General features: G+C 47.1%; 1 protein-coding gene across 3 annotated transcripts in view; it reads left to right on the forward strand.

Moving 5' to 3' along the window:
- Positions 1-671: 671 nt before the first annotated feature.
- The window catches only part of EFCAB8 (EF-hand calcium binding domain 8), a 105,030-nt gene continuing 88,601 nt past the window's right edge, over positions 672-17,100 (forward strand). The window contains exons 1-4 of one of the 3 annotated variants that reach the window (XM_054674651.2): positions 697-820; positions 2,579-2,636; positions 5,581-5,632; positions 9,414-9,579. In XM_054674651.2, the coding sequence (XP_054530626.1) occupies positions 5,591-5,632; positions 9,414-9,579 (208 nt within the window). In that variant the 5' untranslated portion in view covers positions 697-820; positions 2,579-2,636; positions 5,581-5,590. Of the gene's footprint in view, positions 821-2,578; positions 2,637-5,580; positions 5,633-9,413; positions 9,580-17,100 lie in introns of all 3 variants that reach the window. The other 2 variants (XM_054674650.2, XM_063803302.1) reach the window with 2 other exon arrangements.

Genomic DNA, 17,100 nt, shown 5'->3' on the forward strand with positions numbered 1-17,100 from the left:
CATTCTTAATATTCTACACTATGACAAAATCCTTTGTCTCCATTATTGATGAAATGGGAACAGACTTTTGTTTTTGTATGTTGGTGTTCTCTGAGTGGTGAAGGCCCAGGGAGAATGTTTTGTTTGGTGGTCACTTAGCATTTGAAAACATCCACTTCCTTGTGACTTAGCTGGGTATCTTTTAACATCTGGAAGCCACGTCCCTGATTGAAATCTCTGGAGACAACTTACCTTTCACCAACTTGTCTGCCAAATTGCACCATGGACCAAGATTGCAGTGGCTGCATCAAGTCTAGGCCTGCCCTGAAGTCTGGATTTGTAAGTCCCCCATTTCAAATAGGGCAGAAGGCAGAGGAGCCACTGTGCCTTTCGCTGTCCTGGAGCCAGTTGGCCTTCTGGTTTTGGTGAACCCTGCTTTTATAAGAGGACTCCCTGGCATCTTCCAGTTTCCCGCTACTTGTTTTATGTATTATTTTATGTCTGTGTTTGTCCTGGCGTGCTGTAACTCCTTTCACTGTCTGCTGTAAGTTCAACTTCTTCAATAAAAGAAATGTTTCAAATTGGATGAAAAATGGTTCTGTGATTATGGTTTGTGGGACGGGTTCTGATGCTTCATTTATGTTCTTCATACGGAATTCTGTCTCATTTCCCTGGTTCTAAATATGACCAGCAGACCCAGAGTTCCATCTCGACTTCATAAAGGAGCTGTCTTGGACTGGGAACAGCTGCCAATGTCTTTGTTGAGATGGGAGTTGGAAAGTGATAGCACTTTGCCAGACTTTGCCAGCAAGATTAACTGAGGAGATCAAATTGAGTCAGGGTGAGTGAGGGTTTTGGGTGAAAGTTGCTCTCCAAAAGATTGGATACCTCTGCTGAAGACCTCTGCCTGACCTCCAAGGCTGGAGAGCAGCTCTTATCTGTGTCCTGGCCGGCTTTCAATGCATGTATCCTTAAGTCATCTGCCTCTACAAATTCGTACAAACCACTCGTTCCCCTCTCATCCCTAGCATGTTCCCCTAGTGGTTGCTCTGAATTCTCACCCCTGTTCCAGATGGTACTCTCCCACCTGCCTTGCCCTGCCCCTCTTCCGTCAGCTCCGGACAGGTCAACTTTAGGGAATAGATTGAGGCAGATGGATGTGACTTCTGATCTGACCTGTTCTCCAATTCTAAATATCAACCAAGTTTTACATCTCAGCCTTCCCTTCCTTCCCTTCAGAGTTGGAGGAATGGTACTTGTCTTGGCCTCTCCCCTCTTACTTTTGCCCTTTTCTTTTGGGTGGTCTCTGTTGGCAGCAACCAGCACTTTTTTTCCCACTTGGCGTTTTACCTCTGTTCATGAACATACATAGAACCACTTTCTCCTGGTGAAAGACATTTATCTTACAAAATATTTAGTTTGAAATAATTAAAAATATATAAATAGTTGTTAGACTACTACAAAGAACTTCCCTTTGTCCAGATAGACTAATTGTGAACATTTTGCCACATTTGTGTTACTATACATGTTATTTGTTAAACCATTTGAGAATTACAGACATCCTGCCCTTTTACCCCTAAATACTTTTAAGTGTACATTTCCTGAAACAAGGACATTCTCATAACCACAATACAGTTATCAAAAGCAGAAAACATTAATATACTATCTAATAATATAGAGTCCATGTTCAAATTTTACATAATTTCACCAAATAACAGCCCTTGCAGCATTTTTGTTTTTTCCCAATCGGATTCAATTCAGAATCGTGCATTGCCTTTAGTTGTTGGGTCTCTTGAGTCACCTTTCATCTCTAACAGTTCCTTAGCCTTTCTTTGGTTTACATGGCATTTTATTTTGGCCAGGCGCGGTGACTCACGCCTGTAATCCCAGCACTTTGGGAAGCCAAGGCGGGCGGAAAGCACTTGAGGCCAAGGAGTTTGAGACCAGCCTGGCCAACATGGAGAAATCCTGTTTCTACTAAAAATACGAAAGTTAGCTGGGCATGGTGGCGTGCACCTATAATCCCAGCTACTGAGGAGGCTGAGGCATGAGAATCATCAGAATCTGGGAGATGGAGGTTGCGGTGAGCTGAGATTGAGCCACTGCATTCCAGCCTGTGTGACAGAGTGAGACTCTCAAAAATAAAAGCAAAAAAAACCCAGTTATTTTGTAGAATATCCTGTAATGTGGGTTTGTCTGTTTCCTTATGATTAGATTCAGATCATGTATTTTTTTGGCAATAATACTACTGAAGCATTGTGCCCTGCATGTATCGGATCAGGAGGTGTGTGATGGATGTCATTTTGTTCCATCGCTGATGGTGGTAACTTTTTTTTTTTTTTTTGAGATGGAGTCTTACTCTTGCCTAGGCTGGAGTGCAGTGGCACAGTCTTAGTTCACTGCAACCTCCACCTCCTGGGTTCAAGCGATTCTCGTGCCTCAGTCTCCCGAGTAGCTGGGATTACAGACGTCAGCCATTGTGCCCAGGCTATTTTTTCATTCTTTTATAAAAATTGGCATCATAGTGTGCACCCTTTTCTGCATCTTGGTTTTTTTATTTATTTATTTTTTTGAGACAAGGTCTCATTCTCTCACCCAGGCCCTGGAGTGCAGTGTTGTGATTACAGTTCACTACGGCCTCAAACTTCTGGATGCAGGTAATCCTCCCACCTCACCCTCTTGAGTAGCTGGGACTACAGGTGAGTGTCACCATACCCAGCTAATTTTTTGTATGTTTTGTACAGATGGGGTTTCACCATGTTGCCCAGGCTGGTCTCAAATTCCTGGGCTCAAGCGATCTTCCTGCCTTGGCCTCAAGTGTTGGCATTACAGGTGTGAGCCACTGTGCCTGGCCTGCATCATGCTTTTCTTATTAGTACTTCATGGAAATCTCTCTTAGCTGCTGGAAGTCAGATTCATCCTTCTGATGTTTGGGTGACGTCCTAGGTGCAGATGCACTGATTTGTTCATTTCTGTGTCTATAATGGTTCACTTTTGGTTTTTGCTTCTATGAATGATGCTGCAGCAATCACTCTTCAACAGTGGCCTTTCACAAAGGAGTCATTTAAATTACTACCCACCATCCTACCCACTCCACTGAAACACATTTTATTTTTTTGAGATGGAGTTGCGTTCTTGTTGCCCAGGCTGGAGTGCAATGGCACGATCTCGGCTCACCGCAACCTCCGCCTCCTGGGTTCAAGCAGTTCTCCTGCCTCAGCCTCCTGAGTAGCTGGGATTACAGGCATCCACCACCACACCCAGCTAATGTTTGTATTTTTAGTGGAGATGGGATTTCTCCATGCTGGCCAGGCTGGTCTTGAACTCCTGACATCAGGTGATCCGTCTGCCTCGGCCTCCCAAAGTGCTAGGATTACAGATGTGAGCCACCGCGCCTAGCCGTTGAAACACATGTTAAAGATTGCCATGAGCCTGGTGTGGTGGCATGTGCCTGTTGTCCCAGCTACTTGGGAGGCTGAGATGGGAGGATCACCTGAGCCCAGGAGTGCAAAACCAGCCTGGGCAACATAGCAAGACCCCATCTCAAAAGATTGCCGTGAACCCTTTTTTAATTAAAATAAAAATCAGAGAATTGCATGATTTAGGCTATAAACATCTTCCATAATCTCACCTACCAGAGATGACTGCTATTAATTTTGGAGTATATGTTTCCAGGCTCTTTTTTATGCATGTGCCAATATGCATATGTATATATTCTTAACAGAAATGAACTTAACATTTTACATACACTTTAGTTTTTTCACTGGTAACCTCTTAATTGCCTTTTTCAGTGGCTGTTTCTTTCCCTTATCACCTTAGGTCACTTTGTAGCATCCCATTCTCCTAGCTGTCTTGTGTGTTTCTCCCTCTTTCTGTCCTCTAAATGTAGCCACTCCTCAAGTTTCAGTCCCCAGATTTCCAGATACTTGTTTTTATTATTTCTTTTCTTTTCTTTTTTTTTTTTTTTTGAGACAGGGTCTCACTCTGTCATCCAGGCTGGAGTGTAGTGGTATGATCTCAGCTCTCTGCAGCCTCAACCTCCTGGGCTCAAGTAATTCTCCCACCTCAGCCTCCTGAGTAGCTGGGTGTATAGGCATGTGCCACCACACCTGGCTAATTTTGGATTTTTTGTAGATGTGGGGTCTCAGTGTTGCCCAGGCTGGTCTCAAACTCCTGGATGCAAGTGATCCTCCCACCTCGGCCTATTTTTTATTCCTAATTGGACAGCCTAGTATCACATGCATTAAAACCACTTTCCCTCTTTGCTCCTTTTTCTGGAAGTGGTTCTGGCATTTCTGTTAGCTTGCTTCTTGGCTTCCAAATCTCCTTCCCTTAGGCTGTCCTCTCTCCTTTGGTCCTTAGGTGTGAGCTGTTGCCAAGACACTGCTAGATTAGAGCATTCTTGGGTACCGTTCAGTCTTCTCCCTCCAGCTTGTACTGATGAATTTTATTTTTTATTTTTTTGGGACAGAGTCTTGCTCTTGTTGCCCAGGCTAGAGTACAATGGCTCGATCTCGGCTCATGGCAACCTCTGCCTCCCAGGTTCAAGCAATCCTCCTGCCTCAGCCTCCCAAGTAGCTGGGATTACAGGAACCTGCCACCACACCCGGCTAATTTTTTATATTTTTAGTAGAGACAGGGTTTCAATATGTTGGCCAGGCTGGTCTCATTTGAACTCCTGACCTCAGGCAATCCTTCCGCCTTGGCCTCCCAAAGTGCTGGGATTACAGGTGTGAGCCACTGCACCTGGCCGCTGATGACTTTCATAGTTGCCCTTCGTTTTATTCAGACTGTCTGGCCAGGTATTCAAGATTCTACTTTTTGCTGCCAATTTTTTTTTTTTCCTTCTCTGCCATGATTCCTCCCTCCCCTCTGCCTCCAGGACCCTTCAGGTCAAGCCAAGCTGGCTCACTTGGTCTGCCCCCTGTGCGTGTCTTGGGCTTAACTATTTCTTGGCTGTCCCCCTGCCATCCTAGAGTGCCCTCTGGACTCTTGCCTGGTGGGACTTGCTGACGAGGTGGATTGGTGCTCCAATGACCCTAACAAAACGCTGTCATCCATCTCATATGGAGGCCTTGCTGACCCAATAGAAACGTTCCCTTTATATTCCCAGAGCAGAGCTCTGTTCTGTCTGCTCTCCCGAAGTCCTGGCTTGCGAGGGCACTGGAAGGCGGGTGGGGAGGGTATATGCAGCGGAAATGAGGAGCCCTCATTTTTCTAATCTGTTTATTGTACTTGGACTACCACATGGCCTCCTAAGATTCTTCTACTTCTGTAGAAAGTGTGATCCCCTTTAGGAAGCCTCTGGCATTAAGTCAGGAGTAAAGAAACTTGTGAAACCCCATGGCTTCTGCAGGACAGCTCCTCTCTATCAGGGGAAGAAAGGCTCAAGTGCAAGCTTGGCAAAAGCTTTTTGCTGGAGAAATCTCTGGGAAAAGGAATGCTCATCCACTGCTTGCTGGGAGTGTCCATGGGCAAGGGGAAGCCACCCTCTCCCTTGACCTTGACTTCTTTTCCACCTTTCTGTGACCTGGCTAAGTCAGCCTTCCACGTGGTCCTTACAACGACTGGAGTTAAGTTGACTATGATTCCCTATTCTAGGTCAAGGCTAATGTCTTCTGAAGACTTAGCAGAGATCCCTCAACTCCAAAAGGTAAGAAAGACAATTATCTGAACTAATAAAGGGTGGGGCATTCCAGAGTCACCCAGAACCTCACTTACCAGCATGGAAGTATAGGTGTTTCTGCATCGGGGAGGGGGTTGCATACTCAGATATTTACTGGGCAGGTAACTTAAGTGTATTTTTTTTTTGAGACAGAGTCTCGCTCTGTCGCCCAGGCTGGAGTGCAGTGGCATCATCTTGGCTCACTGAAACCTCTGCCTCCTGGGTTCAAGCAATTCTCTTGCCTCAGCCTCCTGAGTAGCTAGGATTACAGGCATGTGCCACCATGCCCAGCTAATTTTTATATTTTTAGTAGAGATGGGGTTTTACCATGTTGGCCAGGCTGGTCTCAAACTCCTGACCTCATGATCTGCCCGCCTCAGCCTCCCAAAGTGCTGGGATTACAGGCGTGAGCCACCACACCTGACCTAAGTGTACTTTTAAAGGGCTGCCTGAGACTGGGTATGGTGGCTCACACCTGTAATCCCAGCACTTTGTGAGGCGAAGGCAGGAGGATCGCTGAGCCCAGGAGTTTGAGACCTGCCTGGGCAACATAGTGAAACCCCATCTCTACAAAAAGTAAAAAATAAATTAGGCATGGTGGCACATGCCTGTGGTCCCTGCTACTCCAGAGGCTGAGGTGGGGGGATTGCTTGAGCCTGGGATGTCGAGGCTACAGTCAGCCATGATCTCGCCATTGCACTTATCCTGGGCAACAGAGCGAGACCCTGTCTCTAAAAAAACAAAACAAAAAAGCTACATGAGTCAAATGCAACACACCCGAGCCCCCTGATGTACGGTCTGTACGTGGACTCCACTTCTCTACTTAATTTTGTCCAGCAGGTTGTGATAATAGTGGGATGGGCTGTAAGATTTTTTATCAAGCCAGGTATGTATCAATTGTCTGTTATGTGCTTGGGGCTGGGGAATATAGAGATAATTAATACAAATTAGATTAAGTTAAGTTAAACATGCCTTTGTCTTTGAAGAGCTCACTATGAGACAAGGAGTAATAACAAGAGCTGTCATTTATTGTGTAATTACAGTTTACTGGGGCTTCACATGTATTCAGGTGTCATTTAGGTCTCAACCACAGCCCTGCAGGGTAGGGACTGTGGCTTTCTGTTTTGCAGATGAGGAAACCTGTGGCTCAGGGAAGTGATGTGATTTGCCTAAGTTAAAATAGCCTGTAAGTGAGGGAGCCAGACAGAATTCCAACCCAGAGCTCTGGGGCTCTGCAGCCGTGTGCTTCCCCTCATGCCTTGCTGCCCACATGTATGGACAGACATGCACACTTACTATGCCTTGAGGGGCAGATATGAACAAAGACCTGGGAATATGGAGGTAGCAGTGATGACTGTCATCTGAAAGTTATGGAAGAGCTCCTTGGGGGAGGTTCCATTTGAGCGAGAGTCTGAAGAGTGGGTAGGGGTTCACCTCTGGGGGAGACAGGTTGGACTGTGTATGGGAGACAATGTGAGTAAGCACCGAATGCTTGCTGGGCTTGGGGATGGTGGGGAGCAGGTGGTGTGCCTGGAACATGGTGCATGCTTGAAACTAGAAAGATAGGTCAGAGCTGGTTAGGAAGTACTTTGAATGCTACACTCAGGAGTTGAGGTGAAGAGTGTCAGAAGCAGGGTAAAGTCATTGATCAGATTTGCTGCCTAGAAGCCAGGCGCGGTGGCCCATACCTGTAATCCCAGCACTTTGGGAGGCCAAGGCAGGAGGATCACCTGAGGTCAGGAGTTCGAGGCCAGCCTGGTCAACATGGTGAAACCCTGTCTCTACTAAAAATACAAAAAATTAACCAGGCGTGGTGACTCATGCCTGTAGTCCCAGCTACTTGGGAGGCTGGTTCACGAGAATCACTTGAACCCAGGAGGCAGAGGTTGCAGTGAGCTGAGATCGCACCACGCTCCAGCTGGGTGACAGAGTGAGACTCTGTCTCAAAAAAAAAAAAAAAGTTGCTGCCTAGAAAGATGACTGGTGCCAGTGTTGGGAGGTGGATGGGAAGAGAGGGTCAAACTCTGGTCTTAGTGGTGGTCATTGTACTTGTCCCAGCAAAAGACTACAGTTCGGGGCGAGCAGGGGTGTGGGAGAGGAGGCTTATATGTAGGAGATGGATCCCAGGAATAATTAACTGGAGGGACGGTAGAATGCATAGGAAGAAGAGGGAAGAGCTGAAGGCGGTGCTGAGATTTCTAATTTGGGGTCTGGGTGTGTAGTGAGAGCCTTCCCGTGCTCCTCTGTTGGGCTCCGTGGAGGCAGGGACCCTCACTATGTTCACAGTGTATCCACAGTGCTGTATCCACAGTGCCTAGCACTCAGTCAGTGTGTGTAGACGCTGGGCTAATGAATGAAAGGTCACAGGAGGATGAGCACATTTGCTCTTTAGTTGGGGCTAAGAGGGGGAGAGTGAGCAATTTAATCCCTTGTCTTTTGGCTTTTTGAACTAAAGTGTTTTCAACTTCCCAAGGCCCAAAGCAATGTGTCTCAGTGAGCAGCACTGCCTGCCTGCCACTCAGGTCATCTAATTATCCACGTTTGGAGTCTTTTAGGGAAGGCAGCCTTTGATGGCCTGAGCTTTGGTGACCTGACACATTATGCTAAGTATCTGTATCAGTCTCATGGAGGGGTGAGGAGAGGAAGCATCATGAGGCCTGGAGGGGTGGGGAAGGCTTTTGGGGGGATTTGGGAAGGATGAGTAGAAGGGGGAAGTGAGGGAGAACCCCCAGTGGAGGGGTCTGTGTGAGCATTGGTGTGTTGGCAGGGAGGCCAGGGGTGGGGCAGGTGAGCTCATCTGACCGAGATGGGACATCTGGGCTGGTCAGGACCAGGTCAAATTAGGGAAAATGGAGAGGGATTCCCTGGGGTTTTCTTCCTTCCTTCCTTCCTTCCTTCCTTCCTTCCTTCCTTCCTTCCTTCCTTCCTTCCTTCCTTCCCTCCCTCCCCCTTCTTCCCTTCCTCCCTTTCTTCCTTCCTCCCTTCCTTCCTTCCTTCCTTTCCTCCCCTCCCTCCCTCCCTTCCTTCCTTCCTTCCCTCCTTCCTTCCTTTCTTTCTCTCTCTCTCTTTCTTTCTTTCCTTCCTTCCTTTCTCTCTCTCTCTCTCTTTCTTTCTTTCTTTTTTTTTTTGAAGTCTTGCTCTGTTGCCCAGGCTGGAATGCAGCAGCGCAATCTCAGCTCACTGCAACCTCCACCTCCTGGGTTCGAGTGATTCTCCTGCCTCAGCCTCCTGAGTAGCTGGGACTACAGGCACATGCCACAACACCCAGCTAATGTTTTTGTATTTTTAGTAGACGTGGGTTTCTACCATGTTGGTCAGGCTGGTCTCAAACTCCTGACCTCAAATGATCCGCCTTCCTCGGCCTCCCGAAGTGCTGGGATTATGGGCATGAACCACCATGCCCAGCCCCCTGGGGTTCTGAATTCTGACCACTGAAGATTTGAAATGATATAGTTACTGAACTGAGGTCCCTTATAAATGAACACCCCATTATGAGTAAGGTAGGACTTGGCTGTATCCTCCCTGAGCCTCAGCTGTGGCATCTGTAAAAAGGGAACAATGGTTCCCTCTCCAAAGTCAGAAGAGTCTAGGTTTTTCTTTATCTTCTTAGGTGTAAAAATGGTTAAGAATTCTGTATTTCTGTCAGTGACATCATAACACTACTTACCTTGTTCTTTCTCAAAGAGTCTCTCTTTAAATCATGTGCTGAAAATGTTTGGCTCAGGAAATTGAAACGCTCAGTCCCTGGTTCTTGTTATATTCGTTCCAGCTGTCCATCCCACATGGCTTCCAGAACAAGGAGGCTGCTAGCTCCTCAACACCATCCATCACCCTTAGCCAGGTGCCTGACCTCCAGCCTGGGTCCCAGCTGTTTACTGAGATACACCTGGCCAAGATAGAGAAAATGTTTGAGGAGGACATCAGCTCGACTGGAGGTAAGGCCGCTCTGTAGGCTCGGTTTTTGTGTGAGTTCTGCAACAGGGCAGGACCGAGTACCTGGGGTGTGTGGAGGGTTCAGACATAATAAGCATTTTTTTTTTTTGTTTTTGAGACAGGATATTGCTCTGTCACCCAGGCTGGAGTGCAGTGGTGTGATCACCACGGCAGCCTCGACCTCCCATGCTCAAGCGATCCTCCTGTCTCAGCCCCCAGAGTAGCTGGGACTACAGGCACATACCACCACTCCTGGCTAATTAAAATTTTTCTTTTTTTTTAGAAACAAGGGCTTGCTATTAGGTTGGTGCAAAAGTAATTGCAGTTTTGCTATTAAAAGTAATGGCAGAAATCACAATTGCTTTTGCACCAATGTGATATGTGGTCCAGGCTCGTCTGGGACTACTGGGCTCAAGTGATCCTCCTGCCTTGGCCCCCGGAGTAGCTGAAACTACAGGCACATGCCACCATGCCTGGCTAATTAAAAAAATAATAATTGTAGAGACGAGGTCTTGCTATGTTGCCCAGGCTGGTCTCAAACTCCTGGGCTCAAGCAGCGCCTTCTGCCTTGGCCTCCCAAAGTGCTGGGATTACAGGTGTGAGCCACTGTGCCCAACCCTGATCAGCATCTTTGCATCTAGTGTCTCCTGTAAAACTTTCAAGCATTATGTAGGTATTGCAAGCATATTGGAGGCTATTTGGGATCTAGAAAATTTTAAAAAATACCCCTAGTCCAAATACCCACATGTAACCACTGTTAGCATTTTGGTGTATGTATTTTCTTCCAGTTTCATATGTATGGTTTATTATCTGTTGCTGTGTGATAATACCACGGTCTTAGTGGCTTAAACCAATGCACGTTTATCACCTCACAGTTCTGGTGGGGCAGGAGTCTGGGCATGGCTTAGCTGGCTTCTCTGTTCAGGCTCTCACAAGGCTACAATCAAGTTGTTGGCTGGGACCGGTGTGGTGGCTCACGCCTCTAATCCCAACAGTTTGAGAGGCCAAGGCGGGCAGATCACTTAAGGTCAGGAGTTCAAGAGCAGCCTGGCCAACATGGTGAAACCCCGTCTCTACTAAAAATACAAAAATTAGCTGGGCGTGGTGGCACGGGCCTCTAATTCCAGCTACTTGGGAGGCTGAGGCAAGAGAATCGCTTGAATCTGGGAAGCAGAGGTTGCAGTGAGCCAAGGTCATGCCACTTTACTCCAGCCTAGACCACAGAGTGAGACTCTGTCTCAAAAAAAAAAAGGTCGTCAGCTGGGGCTGTGGAATCATCCTGGGGTTGACTGGGGAAGGACCCACTTCCGAGCTCACTCAGGTTGTTGGCAGAATTCAGTTCCTTGCCCCTGTGTGACTGAGGGCTTCTGTTTCTTCCTGACTGTTGGTGGGAGGCTACCTACAGTTCCTGGCCATGCAGGATTCACCAACAGAGCTGTTTGCAAGGCTCAAGCCAACAACAGGGAGAAAAACTCCAGCAAGATGGGTGTTGCAATCTTTTTTTTTTTTTTTTTGAGACGGAGTTTCACTCTTGTTGCCCAGGCTGGAGTGCAATGGCACGATCTTGGCTCACTGCAACCTCCGCCTCTGGTTCAAGAGATGCTCCTGTCTCAGCCTCCCAAGTAGCTGGGATTACTGGTATGTGCCACCACGCCTGGCTATATTTTGTATTTTTTTTTTTTTTTTTTTTTTTTTGAGACGGAGTCTCGCTCTGTCGCCCAGGCTGGAGTGCAGTGGCGCGATCTCGGCTCACTGCAAGCTCCGCCTCCCGGGTTCACGCCATTCTCCTGCCTCAGCCTCCCGAGTAGCTGGGACTACAGGCGCCCGCTACCACGCCCGGCTAATTTTTTGTATTTTTAGTAGAGACGGGGTTTCACCGTGTTAGCCAGGATGGTCTCGATCTCCTGACCTCGTGATCCGCCCGCCTCGGCCTCCCAAAGTGCTGGGATTACAGGCGTGAGCCACCGCGCCCGGCCTATTTTGTATTTTTAATAGAGACGGGGTTTCTCCATGTTGGGCAGGCTGGTCTCGAGCTCCCGACCTCAGGTGATCCGCCTGCCTCAGCCTCCCAAAGTGCTGGTATTACAGGCGTGAGCTGCTGTGCCCGGCCAGGTGTTGCAATCTTATATAACAAATCATGTAATCATGTGCACATAGTCCTGCACACCCTGTCACCTGTGCCATATTCTGTTGGTTAGAAGCAAGTCACAGGTCCCACCACACTCCAGGGGAAGGGATCGAAGGAGGGATTGAGCACCAGGAGGCACACAGTATGGGGGCTGCTTAAGTCTCTCTACTGCAGATGGCTGTGTATGTTTTCATATGTCTTTAATCATACTATATATGTAATTTCAGACTACTTTTCACTTAATGCTAATATCCTAAGGAATTTTCCATATTGCTACATAATCTTCCAAGTCATCATTACTAACAGAGGCAGTTGTTTCACTGGCTAAGCTATTCCCCTATTTTCAGACATTTAGGTTTTATTGAGTTTAATGTTGTAAAGATATCCTTTGTGCATCAAGCCTTTTCTCTGTTTAGAGCTTGATTTTCCCCCTGAGATAATACTCCTGTAAGTCAAATAATAGGAATACTTAAAGGCATCTTTCTTTATATCCACTAGACCATGCCAGGGTCCTATTTACCTGCCCTGTGAATTTCTTTTGAGATTTACAACCACACTGTGATGTGGGCAGGAAAGGATAAGAAATCTCCAGTTTACGAACGAGTAAAGTGAGACCTAGGAGGGACAATTTGTGTCTGGTCTGAAGATAGGGTGATTCCTGGGTGGTGGTCTTCAATGTCATTGTTTGCAGCCAGGAAGTGCCACCACTGTGTCTGGGAGGACTCCATTGGTACTGACCTTGGCCATCGTTTTTATTGTGTTTGTGTATGTTTTGAATAGGTAATATATCCACACAGTTTGATATATCCAAATGGTTCAAAATCCAAAAGGTACTTTTTTCATGATACCTTTCTGATATACAGAGAAAATGTTTTTCTCCCCCACCACCCATGTGCCCAGGTATGTCCCTTTAAGTGATTACTGTTTTCTGTTTCCTGTGATCTTTATTTTTAATTTTTTTAGGGACAGGGTCTCACTTGGTTGCCCAGGCTGGAGTGGAGTGGTGTGATTATAACTCACTGCAGCCTTGAACTCCTGGGCTCAAGTGATCCTCCTGTCTCAGCCTCTGGAGTAGCTAGGATCAGAGGCATGTGCCACAATACCTGGGTAATTTTTAAAAACTTTTTGGTAGAGATGGGGTCTTGCTATGTTGCCCAGGCTAGTCTCAAACTCCTGGCTTCAAGCAATCCTTCTGCCTCTGCCTCCCAAAGTGTTGGGATTACAAGCATTAGCCACTGCACCCAGCCTCCTGTGACCTTTGGAAATAAATACAGAAGTACCTTTAGTCATTTCTACTTCTTTTTTTTTTTTTTTTTTCCTGAAATGGAGTCTCACTCTGTCACCCAGGCTAGAGTGCAGTGGTGCGATCTCGGCTCACTGCAACCTCTGCCTCCCAGGTTCAAGTGATTCTCCTGTCTCAGCCTCCCGAGTAGCTGGGACTACAGGCACGCACCACTGGCTAATTTTGGTATTTTCAGTAGAGACAGGGTTTCACCATGTTGGTCAGGCTAGTCTTGAACTCCTGACCTCAGGTGATCCACCTGTCTCGCCTCCCAAAGTTCTGGGATTTCAGGTGTGAGCCACCGTGCCCGGCCCTCTCTACTTCTTCTTTTAAATTTTAGTGTCCAGTCATCAGTTTCCTCCCTTTTTTTATATGCAATGGCAGCCTACTGTCCACACTGTTCTATTCTTTGCTTTTTATTTTTTAAAATTTTTTATTCTTTTAAATTTCTTTTAGAGATAGGGTTTTCCTGTGTAGCCCAGGCTGGAGTGCAGTGGTGTGATGATAGTTCACTGAAGCCTTGACCTCCTGGGCTCAAGCAATCCTCCTGACTCAGCCTCCAGAGTAGCTAGGACTACAGGTGCATGCTACCACATCCAGCTAATTTTTTCATTTTTATTTTTTGTAGAGATGGTGTCTTGCTATGCTGTATTCCTTGCTTTTTTAAAAAATTAATTTTAACAAGTTTACCTCTTGCTTTTTACTGAATGTATCTTGCAGATATTTTCATATCAATATAAAAAACCCTTTCTCATTTTAAAAAACCAACTTTGGCTTTAAATGGGAGAAAAGAAAATTCACCTTTTGTTGATGTAGGATAAAGGAAAATAGGATCATTTTTCTCTTTTGAAAGTCTTTTAAGGAGGTGGATTATGAGTGCGGGCTCCATACCGTGTCTTAGGCACCCCAACTGTCACTGCGTGCCTTGGAGGGAAGAGGGGACATGCCAGTGTCCTTCTTCCTGTTCTGTAAGTTCCCTTTTCCTAGCTTCAGTCCAGGTTGTGCCAGATCTTTGAGGGAAGTCAGTGGTTCTTAAAGAGGAAAGAGTGCCTTTCAGTCTCCCCAGGAGGTTTTGAAAGCACACAAAGGCAGTTTGACTCCCAGCTCTGTCTGGAAGGAGGCCGCAGGGCTCATGGCCTGCCCCCTGGCATCTATCTTACCTGGAAGGACCATTAAGTGCTTAAGCGCCTTGGCTGTAACTCCAGATAAACAAGATGGGTCCCTCTTTTAGCAAGGCATGATTTCTTCAGGCTTTCCATTTATTCCTTGATCCAGCAACAAATATAACAATAATTACTGTTGTATCATTGTGCTGGGTGTTGTATAAGGAGAATAGAATGGGGTTAAGAGCATGAGTTCTGGAGCCAGATTGCTAGGGTTAGTATCTGGTGCTACCACTTACCAGCTGTGTGACCTTGGGCAAGCGACCACACCTCTCTGTGCCACATTTTATTCCTTATGTAGGTAGTCAGGGTGCATAAGGCACAGAGAACAATGCCTGGCATGAAGTGCCATCACCGGCACATCTCAGCGCCCACAGAAACCCTCAGGGGACCAATGTTTGTTGAAGCCAGGACCCAGCCCTGGGGAAACAGGCTCATCCCTGCCACCCCAGAGCTCTCAGGCTGGAGTGGGAGATAGAAGACAGACAGACAAGAGTGAAAGCGAGCTGGGCACAGTGGCTCATGCCTGTAATCCCAGCACTTCGGGATCCCAGCGAGCTGAGGTGGGTGGATCAAGAGGTCAAGGGTTCGAGACTAGCCTGGCCAACATGGTAAAACCCTGTCCCTACTAAAAATTAGCTGGGCATGGTGGTGGGTGCCTGTAGTTCCAGCTACTTGGGAGGCTGAGGCAGGAGAATTTCTTGAACCCAGGAGGTGGAGGTTGTAGTGAGCCAAGATCATGCCACCACACTCCAGCCTGGGCAACAGAGCGAGACTCCATCTCAAAAACAAAAACAAGGCCGGGCGCAGTGGCTCATGCCTGTAATCCCAGCATTTTGGGAGGCCGAGGTGGGCGGATCGCCTGTGGTCAGGAGTTCGAGACCAGCCTGGCCAACATGGCGAAACCCTGTCTCTACTAAAAATACAAAAATTAGCCGAGTGTGGTGGTGGGCGCCTGTAATCCCAGCTACTTGGGAGGCCGAGGCAGGGAGAATTGCTTGAACCCAGGATGCGGAGGTTGCAGTGAGCCGAGATTGTGCCATTGCACTCCAGCCTGGGCAATAAGAGTAAAACTCCATTTCAAAGAGCAAAACAAAACAAAACAGAATACTAAAAACAAAAAACAAAAACAAAACACAAAACAGTGAAAGCCAGTGTGTCAGCTGATAATGTCAGCAAGAACCATGGAACCGGGCAATGGCGGGGGTGGCCTCCTTAGACAGACCCTAGGAAGGCTTCCCTATGGAAGGAGCCCCCTGAACTCCGAGGATGTTGGCCAGGATGGTCTCGATCTCTTGACCTCGTGATCCACCTGCCTCGGCCTCCCAAAGTGCTGGGATTACAGGTGTGAGCCACTGTGCCCAGCCCGGAAGCACTTTTTAAAGATTGTGATTATTAAAAAAAAAGTTGTAGACAGGGGTTATTGACCCATTTGCAGACAGATCCCCTCATAGACCCAGCCAGCACGTGGAGAATTTTCTATCCTTGCCTGTTCCTCCTTTCTTCTCCCCATCTTTTCCTTCAGCCAAAGTTTATATTTTGATAATTGCTTTTAGAAGATGCAGTTCGGCCGGGTGTGGTAGGCTCACACCTGTAATCCCAGCACTTTGGGAGGCCGGAGAGGGCGGATCACTTGAGGTCAGGAGTTTGAGAGCAGCCTGGCCAACATGATGAAACCCCATCTCTACTAAAAATACAAAAATTAGCCGGAAGTCGCTTGAACCCAGGAGGCGGAGGTTGCAGTGAGCTGAGATTGTTTCACTGTACTCCAGCCTGGGCAACAGAGCGAGACTCTGTCAAAAAAAAAAAAAAAATGCAGTTCACCTGTCCTTCTAGATGTCTGAATTTATTAATGTCTATTTGTTGCCATTATATACTTTTGTTCTGCTGCTTCTTTTCTTCATTTTTATTTTATTTATTTATTTATTGAGACAGGGTCTTACTCTGTTATCCAGGCTGGAGTGCAGTGGTGAAATCTCTGCTCACTGCAACCTCTGCCTCCCAGGCTCAAGCAATCCTCCCAGCTCAACCTCCCCAGTAGTTGGGACTACAGGCATGTGCCACCATGCCTGGCTAATTTTTGTATTTTCTGTGAAGATGCGGTTTCACCATGTTGCCCAGCCTGGTCTCAAACTCCTGGGCTCAAGCCTTCTGCCCACCTCAGCCTCCCAAAGTACTGGGATTATAGGTGTGAACGCTTGCTTCCAGCCTTTATTTTATTTATTTTTTAGAGACAAGGTCTGTCTCCATCACCTAGGCTAGAGTACAGTGGCAAGATCATGGCCAACTTCAGCCTCTGCCTCCCGGGTTCAAGCCATCCTCCCACCTCAGTCTCTCAACCAGCTGGGACTACAGGCTCACGCCACTACACCTGGCTAATTAAAAAATTTTTTTTTTGTAGATTGGGTCTCCTTATGTTTCCCAGCCTGGTCTTGAACTCCTGATCTCAAATGATCCTCATACCTCAGCCTCCCAAAGCACTGGAATTACAGACATGAGCCACTGTGCCTGGCCTTGCTTCTACTTTTATTTTCTTTCCTTTTTCTTTTTTTGAGACAGTCTCACTCCGTCGCTCAGGCTGGAGTGCAGTGGTGCAGTCTCGGTTCACTGCAACCTCTGCCTCCTGGGTTCAAGTGATTCTTGTGCCTCAGCCTCCCAAGTAGCTGGGATTACAGGCACACGCCGCCAAACACGGCTAATTTTTGTTTTTGTTTTCTAAAATATTTAAATATTTATTTTCTTTCTTCCTTTCTTTCTGACAGAGTCTGGCTCTGTTGCCCAGGCTGGAGTGCGTTGGTGTGATCTCGGCTCACTGCAACCTCTGCCTCCTGGATTCAAGTGATTCTCCTGCCTCAACCTCCCAAGTAGCTGGGATTACAGGCATGTGCCACCATGCCTGGCTAACTTTTTGTATTTTTTAGTAGAGACAGGGTTTTGCCATGTTGGCCAG

This window comes from Pan troglodytes, chromosome 21 (genome assembly GCF_028858775.2).
Source record: "Pan troglodytes isolate AG18354 chromosome 21, NHGRI_mPanTro3-v2.0_pri, whole genome shotgun sequence".
NCBI lineage: Eukaryota > Metazoa > Chordata > Mammalia > Primates > Hominidae > Pan > Pan troglodytes.